General features: G+C 37.7%; 1 protein-coding gene across 1 annotated transcript; it reads left to right on the top strand.

Annotated features, from left to right (window-relative positions):
- Positions 1-11416: 11416 nt before the first annotated feature.
- On the top strand, positions 11417-16326 carry LOC130723540 (trihelix transcription factor GT-1-like). Its single transcript, XM_057574616.1, has 5 exons — positions 11417-12134; positions 14235-14273; positions 15165-15302; positions 15390-15611; positions 15808-16326. Exons 1-5 carry the CDS (start codon positions 11600-11602, stop codon positions 16008-16010), a joined length of 1137 nt encoding a protein of 378 aa, XP_057430599.1. The 5' UTR covers positions 11417-11599; the 3' UTR covers positions 16011-16326.
- Positions 16327-16871: the final 545 nt, after the last annotated feature.

Here is a 16871-nt window from a genome sequence, read left to right as displayed (position 1 = left end):
GCCCAGAATCAATTCCTTAGGGTGAGCTGCAGTGATTCTGCTCTTCTTCAGAGTTTGTGAGTTAGAGGGACCAGCTTCTTCCTCTGGTTCATCTTCCTCTGGCTCATCTTCCTCTGGAGCTTTGCCTTTGTCAGAAACATTAATGCTTAAATCTGCAAACTTTTCAACTAGCTTTGACTAGTCAGAGTCAAGCTTATCGTCAAATCTAACATGAATAGATTCTTCAATAGTCTTAGCATCAGTATTATAAAATCTAAAACCTTTAGATCTCTCAGAGTAACCGAGTAATAGACACTTAGAAGACTTAGCATCAAATTTATGCAATCTATCCTTCGTATTGAGAACATAACAAACACAGCCAAAAGGATGAAAATAAGAAATGTTGGGTTTTATGTTCTTCCACAATTCATAAGGAGTCTTATTCAGAATTGGTCTCACAGAGATTCTGTTCTGAATGTAACATGCTGTATTTACTGCCTCTGCCCAAAAGTGCTTAGCCATGCCAGTTTCTTGGAGCATGGTTCTAGCCATCTCCTGAAGAGTTCTGTTCTTCCTCTCAACAACACCATTTTGTTGAGGAGTTCTGGGACAAGAGAAATCATGTGCAATTCCATAGGAATCAAACAGACTCTCAAACTTGTCATTCTCAAACTCTCCACCATGGTCACTTCTGACACGCACAATCCTACAAGCCTTCTCGTTTTGCACTTGAGCAATGAAGGTAGAGAACACAGCATGAGACTCATCCTTGCGGGTTAGAAACTTTACCCATGTCCAGCGGCTATAGTCATCAACGATAACCATCCCATATCTCTTGCCACCTATAGACTCAGTTTTCACTGGTCCAAAAAGGTCGATATGCAGAAGTTCCAACGGCCTTGAGGTTGAGACAACATTCTTTGCCTTGAAAGGGACTTTTGTGAATTTGCCTTTCTGACATGCTTCACAAAGAGCGTCTGAAGCGAACTTCAGATTGGGTAAGCCCCTGACAAGGTTTAGCTTGCTCAGCTGAGAAATCTTTCTCATACTGGCATGCCCTAACCGTCTATGCCATACCCACTGCTCTTCATTAACAGACAGAAGGCACTTCACATTCTGAGCCTCCAACTCAGATAATCTGATCTTATAAATGTTGTTCTTCCTCTTGCTGTTAAACAGAACAGAGCCATCGATCTGACTTACAGCCCGGCAGGACTTTTGATTGAATATAACATCATAACCCTTGTCAGCTAATTGACTTATAGACAATAAGTTATGTGTTAAGCCGTCTACCAATAACACATTATCATTGCATGGACTACTATCTACACAAATAGTACCAGTACCAACAATTTTACCCTTTTCATTTCCTCCAAAGCCAACTTCGCCTCCAGGCTTAAGTTTCAGCTCTCGGAACATACGCCTTTCTCCCGTCATGTGACGCGAGCATCCACTGTCCAGATACCATGATTGGTGTTTCAGTGGAGCTATCAAGGATATCTGCAACATAGATAATCTTGTCCTTAGGTACCCACTTTCTGGGTCCTTTCTTGTTAGTTACCCCAGAGGTTCTGATCACCTTGGGTGTCTCAACATGATATTTTAAAGGAATATTTGCATGATATTTAGTCATAGAGAAAGATCCCTTTTTAAGAGGGTTTTTAGCAACTTTAGCAGGTACAGGATCAGGCAATATGGTACCAGAGGGAACAAAGCATTCATACAAGGATTTAGCTTTAGATACAGAGGGCTCATTTCTAATTGGTTTAGAATAGCCAATGCCATGCATTCCATTTCTGCTTACGCCATAGATCATTGAAGCCATTAAGCTTCTATCCACGCTTTTAGCTAGGAATCTTTGAAAAGACTTTTCATACTTAGATTCATTTCTACAATCAGAGGCATCACAGGCAACAATTTCTTCTAACTTAGCAATCTGGTTCTTAAGCACAGAGTTAGAATTGATCAAAGCATGATTATCATTTTTCAAATCAGAAATAATTTTCTCATGTTCGGAAGGAGTTTTGGAAACAGCAGATAAGTTCTTTTTCAGCTTCTTATGCTTAGACAATAAGGAGTTATACTTATCCATGATATCAGACAATGCATGTTTCAGTTCAGAGGTAGAGAAAGAAGCGAATACCTCATTTTCATCGTCTGAGTTAGGATCTCCTTCTGATTCTGAGTCAGAGTCAACAGCTTCCTTTGACTCTGCTTCCTTGTCTTTGACAATCGCCATGAGTCCTTGGACTTCACCATCAGAGTCAACATCCTCTGACTCTGATTCATCAAATGTCACCATCAGACTCTTCTTCGTCTTGAAGTGCTTCTTTGGCTTCTTGTCTTTCTTCAACTTTGGACAATCACTTTTGTAGTGCCCAGATTCTTTGCACTCAAAACATGTGACTTCCTTGATTGAAGACTTCTTCTGGCCTGAGGACTCATACTTTCCTTTTGCCTTTCCAGAGCCTTTGAACTTGCTCTGCCTGTGCTTCCAGATGCGGTTGAGTCTCTTGGAGATCAGAGTCAGCTCATCTTCATCAGAATCTTCTGATGCTTCTTCAGATTCCTCTTCTTCAGCTTGAAGAGCCTTTGACTTCTCAACCTTAGCCTTTTCAGATTTGGATTTCAAGGCTATGGACTTTTTCCTCAGATCTTGCATCTCTGAGCGCTTCAGCTCATGGCATTTCAAAATGCTGATGAGTTCTTCTAAACTCATATTTTCAACGTCTCTCGTGAGCTCTATTGAAGTCACCAAAGGCATCCAACTTTCAGGAAGACACCTGATGACCCTTATGACATGATCTTTTGTTGTGTAGCTCTTGTTGAGATGTCGTATGCCAGCTACAAGCAACTGAAATCTGGAGAACATTTCTTCAATGGACTCATTTGGCTCCATGATGAAGGATTCATACTTTTGGATCAAAGACAATGCCTTTGATTCTTTGACTTTCTTGTTTCCTTCATGAGACATCTTCAGAGATTCGAAAATGCCTTTTGCAAACTCACGATCTGTAATCTTCTGGTACTCTTCATAAGAAATAGCACTTAGAAGAATTGCTCTTGCTTTGTGATGTTGTGAGTACAGCTTCTTTTGATCTGCAGTCATCTCTGACCTTGGGATCTTCTTGCCATCTGCATCAACTGGACGCTCGTAGCCATCCACAATAATATCCCAGAGATCTGCATCGAAACCCAGAAAGAAACTTTCCAGTCTATCTTTCCAATATTCGAACCTTTGACCGTCGAACATAGGAGGCTTTGCATTGTAACCATCTCTTTGAGTTTCACTGGTGGTGGCAGCCATTGTTTTTCACACCGGCCCGGATCACTGAACACTGTTAGGTGTGGTAATCAGAACTTGCGCTCTGATACCAATTGAAGGTATGAAAAACGGTAGAAAGGGGGGGTTTGAATAACGTTTTCAGTATAAAACTTCCACCTTAAAGATTTTGACAAATCTTTCGAGAACTTAAGTGCAAAAGATAAGAGATAGAAAAGCACACAAGGATTTTATCCTGGTTCACTTGATAAATCACTCAAGCTACTCCAGTCCACCCGTTAAGGTGATTTCTTCCTTCTTAGAATGAAGGCAATCCACTAATCAGGTAAGAGTTACAACTGCACTTGAAACCTACAAGTGACTAACAATTACACTGACTTAGCTCACACTAAGATTCACTCTCTTAGTCTTCTCTAGGATCCGATCAACCTTGATCTCCTAAAGGAACTAAACAAACTGTTTATCAAAGAATCGTTTACAAGAGATTTGCTTCTAAAAAGCTAATAGTAAACTCAATGAATTTCAGATGAAAGAAAACTTAGAAGATTTTGAATATGTCTTGCGTATGTGAATGCTTCTTGCTTCTAGCCGTTTCTTTCAGTCTTCAGCCTCTTTATATACTCCAAGGATTAGGGTTGAGCGATGCATGGGAAATGCTACCGTTGGAGGGAAGTTCTGGAAAATCCAGCTTCTGCTGTGGCTGAGAACGTTAGGTAGGTCGTCAGGAAGGTACAGTTGCTTTTGTACTTGGATAGCGACGCGACCTTTAAACCTAGGAGACTTCTGATCAGAGGAATGCTTCGTATTGGAACTTGTGAAGCCGGTTGATCAGAGTCAGAGGGAAAGCACAGATCCTCTGACCATTGTATCTTCTGATTCTGAACTCAGAGGGAAGAACATGGCCTTCAGAGTTTCTTGCTTCTGGACTTCAGAGTTTCCACTATTCAGCTTCTGGATCTTCAGAGTCTTCTACACCATCAGAACATCTGAACCTTCAGTGTTTCTTGGTTATCAGAACTTCTGGATCTTCAGAGCTTCTAGCGACTGAGTCCACATCAGAGTTTGTATAGCTTCAGAACTTCTGGAGCTTTTCCACTGTTCATACTGAACATGGTGAATGCGAAAGCGTTGCTTGGGTCACTCTTTATACACAGTGCTTCTGATTTGTGTGAGATTGAGTTGAGGTCAGAACCTGCAAATAGCACACTCAGAAAAACACGTTAGAGTACCACAATTGTTCATATCAAAAGGTTAACTTGTAATCATCAAAACATAGAGTTGTACTACTAGATCAAAACTTGATCTTACAGCATTTATAACAACTAATCCTAAAAGCACAAGGTTTAGTCGTGAATTTTTGGTTCAAAAAGAGAAACTTTGGTGAATATGGGTATTTCCACAGTTTTTTAGATCTACGACGATTCGATCGAAATCGGCGCGCATCGGCAAAGAATATAGGTTGTTGGGTAGTAGTAGAAGGTAGATCTAAAGAAAAATCGAAGTAAAAAGATAGTTTTGGAAATTACTCCAAACTTTGAGCACATAAAGACATGGTTTATAGCAAGATTACCTCGCTGTTGATCCACAGAAACTGAAATCGGGACGATCGGACAAGAACTCGCGAAGAAATCCTCTCTCTCTTTCTCTCTAGAACTCGCGGCTCTCTCTCTCTAATGGTGGGAAATGAGATAATATAGCGGATGCTCGAAAAGTAAACTTCGAGGTTTTTCGAAACCGATCGTTCCGGTACCTCCGTCTAACGATAATAAGTGAATATCTGGCGACAGAATGCCAGAACTCCAAATGAGGTTCTCAGAATTGAAGAAAACGATATAAACACAGTATTGGCCAAAATATGCCGGAAAACTACTTTTTGCAGTTGACGTCGGATGAAGAAACTTCCTTCTGAAGAAATGTCGCAATCGCTGAAATAATTGTGACAACGCGGATGGAAACTTCATTAGAAGCTTCGAATAGAAAAACGTTTCATTAAGGGTCTTAATTAAAGTCCCCGAGAGATTAAAGCTTAGCTTCGACAGACTTCCAGGAAGCCAAACCTATAGTGTGAACAGTCAGAGTTCCGTAGCGAAACACTGGTCATGGGAAAAATAAAGAGAGATTCTTATTTTTCTAAAGATTTTTAATTTTGCGTAAACAGTGCTTTAAGAGCAAAAATAGCCTTTTTCAGACACTCTCGACATAAGCTGGGTGTTGAAATGGCTCGAACTATAACTTAAACTGTCTATGGCATCATCCTTAGTCAATTACGGAACTTTCTTCTTCATAAAGTCGTCCAAATCGGTAAACACTTGTTCAAGTTCCTTATCGGTTACATCGGAATATTAAGCGTAAATAAGAAAATAATTATTTAACCTATCTTAAAAACTAGGGTCTTACACTTGGAAGCCACCATCACCCACAACATCACCGTTCCACCTTCTTCCTTCCTTGGCATGCCACTGCCACCAAGAGACCATCCACCACCACCATAGACTACCACCATCGCTGGACGCACTACCACCATGGACAGCCATCACCCACACCACCAAGGCCCCTCTTTCTCCCTCATGCAGCCCCATCACCTTTTCCTCCCCATGGTCAAGCACCACCTCCATGACCACGAAGTCCAACGACAACCACCAACAAGTATCCTCTTTCAACGGCAACACCACCACCTCCATAGTCCAGGGCAAGTCACGACATTTATTGTAGTCTATGTACTCTTTTATTTGTTGTAGTTGTTGACTGAGAAAGATTCGTTTAATTGCGTTAGTTAACAGTTTTGTGTAACTGATATAAGTCTATGTACTTATATGGTTTCAACGATTGAAGAATCAATTCTTAAACCATGTTTCTTTTTATATGTGATTGAAAGCTTGATCGAGTTGGAACTTTGATGATGCTTTGGGTTGAGATAGAGAAAATAGATTTTGGATTCTCAAATAAGGATTTGGATTTTGAATGGTTTTAGTTTGGAGGCTTAATTGCAGTTTTGCTCCCTTAACTTTCACCTATGTGTGATTTTGCTCCCTCATGTTTAAAATGAGCGATTTTGGTCCCTAAAATTCTAATTTGTGAAAATTGGCTCCCTTTGTCAATTTGCCGTCTAATTTCAGGCAGAATTTGCTTGTTCCACGACCAAGGATGGCGTAACTTACCTCCCAGAGTGACACATAAGTAGATAAACAAAATAAAAATGACACAAATAAATTAAAAAAACTAAATTAACTCATATTTAATTAGGGATTAATATTTCAGTTTTATTTAATTATTATTTTATTTATTTATTTAGTGAAATGACATCCAAGTGCTCAATTTTGACAGAATCATGTCCTTTAATGAACATCACGTCAGCCAATTCCGTCAATTTTTATTTTTTAAAAAACTCACTAATGGAAGGAGTTAATTTTCACAAATTGAAAGATGAGGGAGTAAATGTGCTCATTTTAAACATGAAGGAGTCAAATCACACATAGGTGAAAGATAAAGGAGCAAAACTGCAATTAAGCCTAGTTTGGATTGATTAAGTTATGATGGAAGCCTTGATGTTGAAAGTGTGATTTAGGATTGAATCTTGAGTTTTGAGAAGTCTATGAGTTGTTATAAGTAATTGATTTTAGAGGGTTAAGATTTGAATCCTTGGAAGTTCGATGACTTGTTATATTAAGTGATTAATCGTGGACTATAATTTAGTTCTTGAAGGTTTAATTTGGAAAGTGGATGTTTGAATCTCCTTCGTTTGAGTTGAAGCCTTAGTGTTGAATATTTGTTGTATGACTTAAGAGAATCTTGGAGTTGTCGTTTAGTGTCTCAAGTGTTGTCTTTGATCATTCATGATAATAGCACATGAGTATGGAAGTTAATGATTATAGAATGGTACATATAGTTGTGAAGTTCTTAATTGGTTGATTCACACGATTATTCCAAGTAAGGATGGACCAAGTCAAGATATTCGATGTTAGAGAATCTTAAGCATTGTTTTGAACGGTGTTAAACCATAAGTTATGTGATTGCGTGCTATTTGTGCAATGGATCTAGACTTCATGAGTTATTACCAAGTAAGACTCTAGATGAATAAGTGATGATCAAACTATGATTTTGGATAAATCGTATTCGACGACGGTTATTGAATTTGATCTATGAGATTCAAGATTGTGGAATTAGAATTGTGTAGTTGTATTACTTCATGAAAGGATGCATGAAAGTTGAGGCATATTAGGTAAGTTTCACTTGTGATTGAGGACATGTTTGTAAGAATGGAACATGAGAATGAATGATTAACTTGAGGATTGGCTTGTAAGAGTTGTATACAAGGATTTATGTTGTTGTAAGTGATTTGATGAGTATCATGAGGATAAAGAGAATTGTGGAAGAGAAAAGGAAAAATATTATTTTGAGATGATGTGTTAATTGCTTTAGTGAAGAGTTTTGTGTGTGTTTTATTGTGAAAATGCCTCAATGAATATCCTAATAGAGACTAAGGACTCTAAGGAAAACGAGAGGGGTAAGTGTTCGTTATGTGCACTTTTCTATATTAGCAAAAATATGTGTTTTGGGTTTAAAGTAGATTGGCTAAATCAAAAGCTTTTCGGAATATCGAATATGGTTGTTGTTGTTGTTGTCATTGTGATGACATGTCTTGATTTTTGAGATTGATCTTAATGGTTTGTAGCCATTAAGGAGATTGAGTTTTAACTTGTGTATGCATGGTAAATCGAGTCGGTTGTTGTGTAGAACTCTTAAAGCATGTCTTAAGTTGTAGCTTCAGACTTTGAGTTAGTGGGTTAACTCAGTTAGTGATTGTGTTAAGTGTACTTGTGAAGGTACAAGGACAGAAGCACTTTGCATCGGAGTTGGACAATGGAAGGAAGCGAGCCGACACATAAAACAAAGATGAAATTGGATCAGAGTCGCAACTTAGGAAGCAAAACACCTAAGGTAAGGGGAACTTTACCACTACTCGCTATATGCTAAACACCTACTTGTCGGTGATTGCTTATGATGATATGAAATGAGGATGAAGTATGTTTGTTGAATTGTTGTTTGCTATTGAAGCATGCTATTGAAATGTGGATTGATATTGATGCATGACTAACTTGATGGTATGCATGTATATTTGTTGTCATAATTGTTTAATCATGCCTGAGAATCGATTGTGATCACAGAGTGATGTTATTAGCGTTAGAAAGTAGGATTTGACGAGAGGTATGAACTACTGCTGTTGTTGTGGATCGAGACTTTCTTGGGAAGATTACCTTAGGATGAAGGGAATCTTTTGAATATGGTAGATTTTGGAAAAAGAAGGAAAGACTTCAAAAATTTGAGAATAAAACTTCATAATGAAGCTAATCCAAGTGATGCCGCTTTTATAATCCAAAGAGAATCTTTTGGGAAGAAGACTTAGAATCCAAGTGATGTCACTTTTATCTACGAGTATGGACGATCGAAAGATCGGACCTCGGTGAAGTTGGGACGATCAAAAGATTGGGCTTCACGAAGGTTGGGACGATATTATATCGGGCCTTCATGGAAGTGTACCAAGAGTTCCAACATAGCAAGCAGAAATGGTTACACCAAGGGGCTAGGATCGACTTGACTATGTCTAGGTACAAAGCGACACTCGAGCGGAAATGTTTGAACACTAAGCCAGTGTTAGGACTGATTGGTTCCTAGCCTATTAAGTGTTAATTCCACTATATTGTCTTGTCTACCGGAGAAGAGATGTTTTATCTGGATTATCTTTTGAGCATTCATTGCACTAGCATACCATGCAACCAACTTAATGCATTGTTGTGCTGATTGTGTCTTTTGGTGCGATAACACGACTTTGATGAATAACATGCTGTAATATATGATGTTGATTATGTTTAATAATGTTATTTATTGTTATAATATGACATGATGCTGTGTATTATACATTATTATGGGAAGTTGACTCTTGCATACCTTGTTTCAATTGTTTGTGTTTGGACGGTATACAAACTGCCAAACGATGACAAGCGACGAAGCGAGCATATGCTACGCTACTGGGAGAATGTTGATGTGCTGATAGACGATGAGAGTTCCTCAAGAGATGGTTAAAATATTTTTAAGGGTCTGATGGAGGATACGTAGAAGACTCGTAAGAGTAGAGTCCGGTGTAAGGTTAGAGCCTTTGGGTAGGGAGCTTACCGGTATTGGTTAAAGCATGCTAGATGATTTTATGAGTTTATATTTGAGGATCTGGGTAGGTTCTGGTGCATTTCTTTCTTGCGATTATCCGGTGTGGAAATCATAGGGAGTATATCAGATATGTGGAGTCATTGCATATTGAATTCCTTTGTCTAATATAATTTTATTTTGTTATGTTTTATATGTAATGGCATCTGTCGTTACCTCCGGGTACTTGCCTTTGTAAAGGTTGGATGTATATTTATTATTTATTTATGAGTGAGAGTATGCTTGACATGTTTTAGAAATTCTTTGAAAAGAAAAAAAATCTGCATTTACGAACTACTTATGAAAACTATTGCATATTTACTCGAGAAAAGGTTACTACTATGACCTCCGAAAATTGGGGCGTTACATGAGGTACCTTTTGCCTGTGTTGTACCACTGTGAGAAAATGAAGATGAAACACTCGTCGTTAGTAATCATATCAATGTGTATGTAGGGGGTTGCTTCATTTTATCAACATTAAATTGGTATCTTTATCTCATTACCAAATTTGAGCTTCCCTGGTGATATATCCTCGTGCGAATTCTCCACAATCTTTATAATGACTTTTAGCCCAAAATCAGGCACTAATAGAGGCTAAATTGAAGATGAATAGTTAGAAAAATAAATAAAAGACATACATCAAAAACACAAAAAAATAAAAAAAGAAAGAAATAACAGTTTCAAATAGGAACCTCTTCGAGTTCGTTGAGGATACAGTCAATGTTTGACAGGTTCCAATAAAGGAGGAGCTCCTGGACAACGACATGATTGTTGTGGGCCTGGGAGAAACCTGCAACAAACTCTAATGATGAAGAACTCACCGCTGGTGAAGAACTTCCACAGGCTCTGCCATCAGCCACTCTATCCTGCAAAACGCAAATTCCCCATATCAAAATCCATGCAAATTAAAACAATCACAACTTTCGAGCGAATATGTGAATTTCAGGTTTCAGGGATAGAAAAATAGAAGTGGAAAGGAAGCAGATACCTGATGGGAAGTGTGACACCCATAAAACTCATGGTTCGACTCCTTTTTTCTCTCTTGTAACCCATCATTTGTAGCACCCGTAATGAAGGTAAGAAAGGAACTAATATTGTCTTACAATATCAAAAAGTTGAAGCAAACAAAAAAGTGGAGGGAATGCAGGTTTAAACATGAGATATTTTTTTAAACATAGGAATATGATGAAAGTTAGAGGAAATGACTCTTGGAATGAAGATTTCAAAATAGGGAGGAGCTAGATGTAAGCCATAATGAAGGAGAAAAAACTCTGGAAGAAACTCCTCCTCGGAGCAGCACTCCAATCTTCCCATTAATTCCCATTATAAATAACATAGCCACACAAAATTTATGATTTAGTGTTTTGCTAAATGTTAACCAATCATATTTACTTCGAATTCGTTTTTGTCTTTCGTACCCGAATCAATTACTCCTTTGAGGATTAGGTTTTCAAAACATAATAGTTAACATATTCATTTAATAATTATTTTATTTTATTAAAAATAGGATTAAATCATAAAAGAATTTGAATCAACAAGCTCTTGAAGATAGGAGTGTCACCTCAACAAACTTTCCTTCTATAATAACTTCAAATATAAAGGATTAAAGGTATATGCACCCCCAATGTAAATTTTATTTACAGTCACCCAGTTGAATTACGTGAAATCAGTAGACATATTTTTGTTTCAATTATAAGTTAAAATGAAATTAATTAAGACCCCGTTTGGAAATACAACTTAATTAAGCGTTTATGGTGACATAAGCACTAATACATAAGCTATTTTAAATTTTTTATTGAAAATAAGCTATATATAAGTATAAACTCTTTTACATAATAAGGTATCCTGAATAACTTATGAAAATAAACTTAAAACAGTTTATGACATAAACTCTCTCAAACACTAATAAGAGCTTATGAATAAATTTATTTGAAGAAATAAAGAGACAGACAAGTCGACCTCAAGTTCAGCCCCTTCCCACCGCAAGCAAAAGCTTTTACTTCACGCTGACACTTGATTGATACACAAACCCTGAATCCCAATTTTACCCAACCAAGTCAAATCCTCTATTCTCTGTTGAACTCGAACAACACAGAGACAGAGAAAGATAAGAACAACAACAACAACAACAGCAACAACATGTATTTATCAGAAAAACCTCGTCCCATTGATTTCTACAAACAGGAAGGGACACGAGACATGATGATAGAGGTGGTATCCAACGCTGAACTTCCACCGCCGCAACACCACCAGCCACCGCCGATGATCCTCGGTGAGAGCAGCGGCGAGGACCCGGAACTGGAGATCAAGGCTCCGAAGAAGCGCGCTGAGACATGGATTCAAGACGAGACGAGAAGCCTTATTGGGCTTCGTCGCGAGATGGATGCGCTTTTCAACACTTCGAAATCGAACAAGCATTTGTGGGAACAGATTTCGGCGAAGATGAGGGAAAAGGGTTTCGATCGGTCACCCACCATGTGTACTGATAAGTGGAGGAACCTGTTGAAGGAGTTCAAGAAGGCTAAGCACCATGATAGAGGTGGGAGTGGCTCTGCTAAGATGTCTTATTACAAAGAGATTGATGAGATCCTGAGAGAGAGGAGCAAGTGTGTGCAGTATAAGAGCCATACTCCTCCTTCCAAAGTTGACTCCTTTATGCAGTTTGCTGATAAAGGTAAATTCATTTCATTTCTTTCTGTTTTCTCTCTTGTGCAATCATATGCTTGTTTGAATTCCCTTAATGTGTCATGCTGCAGAACTTGAAATTGCATATGTTGGAGTTTACTCACTTTAGATGTAATGGTGGTTGTAAGGTTCAAACTTTGTTTGGCACAATGCAATGCATCAAAATTTAATTCTATGCTTATTGTAGAACCATACACTGGTCTTTGTGTAGGGTGTAATCAAATGCCTTGATAGTAATTAGTTACACCCTACACAAAAGACCAGTGTTCTCTCAATGCAATGCATCGAACATGTTCGGTAAACAAAGACCAAACAAAGTTCGGTAAACAAATATCTTGGGAAAATAATTGTTTTGTTTTCAAGTGTTCTATCAAGAAGCTTTTGATTAAAAGCGTTTATTGGCCCCAAAATATGCTAATTCAATCATGTTATTAACAAATTGCGTATGATGAACCTGCATCTAAGTTTGTTAGTAAGTGGGAACACTTGACATCTAATGCAGATGCATAGGCTGTTTGTGTAAAAGAAATTGTTTGTGCATCTTTAGTCAAAACCGAACAGTCTGTCGTTTACCAGCTCTGACAAATTTGTTGTGAAAAGAAGCACTAATTCGCTGTCTTTCTCAATCATTCTTGCTCTGGAATATTTGGCTTTGCTTCTGGTTTTACAGAGCGGATACAATCCGACAAAACATGTAACTGGAAAACCTGATTGTCATAGTTGTTACCGTTAAATGAACTACATATCCCTTATCCCCACAAATTTTGTCTCAAAAAAGTGCATCCTGGTCAAAATTGCTGATTTGACATGCATTAATTGGTTTTTACACATTTCATTTTCACTCTTATTGCCTTGTAAAACAGAAATATGACGGAGTAATTGCCGTGTATAACTTTAGGAAGTTTCCTCGCAAAATACATTTATGTTTTGGTTGATACTCTTCCCTTAAGTTGTGAGCCTCAGTCTATATCGATTGATCTTAGGATTGATTATGATAGATGTGTTATTTATCTCTATCATGGTAGTTAGTATCGCATGTATTTCGCTATACGATGCGGAATCAACCCAGAACGATGCGACTTGTGCTTATGTATCTTTTTGTGTCTGAATCACACACCCTATCGCCTGAATCGTATCTCCTGGGTGTATTGTCCGATTCGAGCAGCTACACAGAGCAGCCAAATTCAGGGTCGGGTCACGCGACCCGGTTTCCATTTTGGCCTTTCTTTTGTTTCTTTTGCAATTTTTCTTTTAAAACCTGTTCAGATACTCGTGCAGTATTTCTAAACCCTTTGGCCCCATTAACCATTATAGAAACCCTAAGGCACTGCCCTGCTCCTATCTTTCATGCGCACGAGAAAATTCTGGTCTCCCACCTCTATTTTTTTCAGTGTTCGGCCACCGCCCTCTCTTGTTCATCGCACCTTGAAGTCCCTTACGCGTGCAACAGTAATTTTTTTCCCTTTCCTATTCTCATTTGGTACGGTTTGGTTATTTGGTTCATCACACCTTGCTTAGCCTCATTTGGTACGGTTTCAACATTCATAATGGGACAGCCAGAGGAAGAAAGTAGAGAGAGCCAAAGACATCACACATTCATAACTGGTTTGATTTATATTATGATTATTTAATATTTACTAGGATCCAAGTATAAGCAAAGTAAATTGCATTTTGTCATTTTATTGATATTTTTTAGAGGTGTTGAACACTTGAACTTTGTGTAACCAGCAACTATTTTTCTTCTTTTGGCTTCGATTTTTAATTATTTTGAAGTATATTTATATGGTATATCAGATTGTTATTCAATTCATGACTTAATTATTTTGTATCTGTATCTTACGATACATTAAACGATACGTTTCACAATTCAAAAATTAGGGTCTTCCAATACACGATACGTATCTCAATTTGATAACAATTATCTCTATGCATTTGATTTTTGAAGCACAATATCTTATCACACTCTTGTGAAGCCACAGTAACTTTTCCTAGGTTATCATTTGCAAATGTCATTTGGATGTCTGCCAGTTATAATATCACTCATTTTGACTTTGGGAACAGTTACTTGACTGGTTATGTTGCTGTGCAGGTATTGATGATACCAGCATTTCTTTTGGGCCAGTTGAAGGTATGTCATTGTAATACAACTTTCAGTTTCCCATTTTCTATTACTGATGTTTTATCTGTTTTAGGGATATATATATCTCTGATTTTAGGGAGAATGGGGATGTTGTTGTTGTTATTGTTAGTAGATTGTGGACAGAGAACATTCTCTGTAGGAGAGACTTTATCTCTAGGACAGCAAGTAAAATTGCTGTATATATGTTATTTCTGTTCTGTTTGATACATATTTCATCAGTTAACTTCTGGTGTTGTATCACATGCATTGCATGCCAAATTAACCCCTACTATGACAGCTTTTAACCATTCAGATATTGCTTTGTCTTGTAATTGTTTCCATATAATGAATGGGTAGAGTGGGATAAATAATGAAATGCTACTTTAAATAGCTGGTTCAAATGAGAATTCAAATGCTGTACTATGTAGGGATTTTCTGCTTATTGTGTTTTACTAGGAATTCACTCTGTTGATGTGCAACCTGGTAGTTATTACTTCATATTGTGGTAAAGTATTTTTGCTTTGTACTGCTGATAGTTTATCAGTTTCTCTAAAATATTGTCTAGTTCATCAAGTGTATGCATGACGAGGTAAGTATTTGTTCATATAGTGGGAGGTAGTATTCATAATCATACTGCTTACTGCTTACAATTGATTAGTTTTCTTAAAATTCAAATGTCTGCATTTTGCAGCAGTTAAATAGCCACAGTCGGTATGTGATACTAGTTATCACTATTTTAGCATTTTGGAAATTGAAAATGAAACTCTGACCAACTCGGGAGAGTGTTCATTGATAAGAATTTTGATATGTCTGATCTCATTTAGATGTTTATATTCCTTCTTTCCAAAGTGGTAGTTGCCACTTCATGGCTCTCATAATTCTCATCTATTTGGCATTTAGCTGCTGGAAGACCAACACTCAATCTTGAGAGAAGTTTAGATCATGATGGACATCCTCTTGCCATTACCGCAGCTGAGGCTGTTGTGGCAAGTGGAGTCCCTCCTTGGAATTGGAGAGAAACAGAAACTCCTGGAAATGGTAAGCTGCTGATGCTTTCTCCCCACTTTTTTCTTATAGCTTAATTGCTTTCTTATTTCTGATACCAATTCTTCCTATTTTTTGCAGGTGGTGAAAGTCAGTCATGTGGAAGGGTTATTTCAGTCAAGTGGTGTGATTATACGAGACGAATAGGTATTGACGGCACCCCAGAAGCCATCAAGGAGGCAATTAGGGCTGCTTTTCGGTTGAGAACTAGACGTGCATTCTGGTTAGAGGATGAGGACCAGATTATCAGAAGTATTGATCGTGACATGCCTATAGGCAATTACACTCTTCACCTTGATGAAGGTATGGCTGTTTATTCTTCTACCTAATTTGTGCAAAATTTTATGGTTTTTTTCTTTTCTTTTACTGTCTAGGAGCTTGTGTAGTTAGGTTCTTGCTGAGCTTGTGGAACCTACATGGTGACTAATTATTAAACATGCTTCCTTCTCTTCCTCTTCCTTTATTGGAAGTGTGGTTAAACAGTAAATTATCATTGCAGGAATGGCTATTAAAGTATGCCTTTACGATGAGCCTGACCATATTGCTGTGCATACTGAAGAGAAGATATTTTACACCGAAGATGATTACCGCGATTTTCTGACGCGTCGTGGCTGGACTTGTCTAAGAGAATTTGACGGCTATAGAAACATTGACAATATGGATGATCTTCGACCTGGTGCCATATATCGTGGGGTGAGTTGAGGGCAGATGCATGGTATGATCTAACTTAGCGATTTGCATCAAGTGTATAGTGGACTAAGGGGGGAGAGAGTTAAATCTTTTGATATATGTGAAGCAGTAACCTGAAACTGTATTTGTGTAGCTTTTTGATAATGCTGTTAATAGTTTATGTCTTGGTGGTAGGAAAATGAACATGTACCTCTGCAGAAATTCCGTTCCTATCATTGGTCTCAACTTTCTGTAAATATGAAGTTGCTGTTAGAACATATTGTTGTCAAGATATTATGTAGGATCATTTTTATCATTTTTTTACTTCTAGGTCTATGAATTTTTCTGACGTGCTTGCCCTAGCAAGGGAGTTTTTCTGTCCTTGTATTCCATTCATACATATACCGAATGAATGGAAGCCAAGGTAGACCAATTTTTTCTGACATGCTTATCCTAGCAAGTAAAAAAAAATTGTCTTCATAATGAGGCTTTTCATTGAAAGTATGACACACGGTCTTGTATTATTATTATCTTTTTTTTTTGAGTGGAGAAAAGTGTTATTTAAAAGCAGCTAATTTTTGTGGGAGCGTAGATACTGGATATTATAGGAGTATTGAAGTCATAACCGTTAACTTTTGTGTGGAATTTATTATGGGGATTGGTTTGTGCACATAGGTCGGGTTGGATGGATTTTGGTCAAAATAAAATCCGAACCGATCAAAATTGACTGGGTTGGGTTGGGTTGGATTTCACGAATTTCTTCTTCGGACCCGATCCGAACTAACTCGACGAAGTTTGGATTGGGTTGGATGGATTTATTGAGTCACTATATTAAAATAATAATATATCTGAAATATTAAAAAATCTTGCAAAAATTATTATAAATTTAGAAAA

The sequence above is a fragment of the Lotus japonicus genome, chromosome 6, assembly GCF_012489685.1.
Source record: "Lotus japonicus ecotype B-129 chromosome 6, LjGifu_v1.2".
NCBI lineage: Eukaryota > Viridiplantae > Streptophyta > Magnoliopsida > Fabales > Fabaceae > Lotus > Lotus japonicus.
This window is presented reverse-complemented; position numbering and strand designations above follow the sequence as displayed.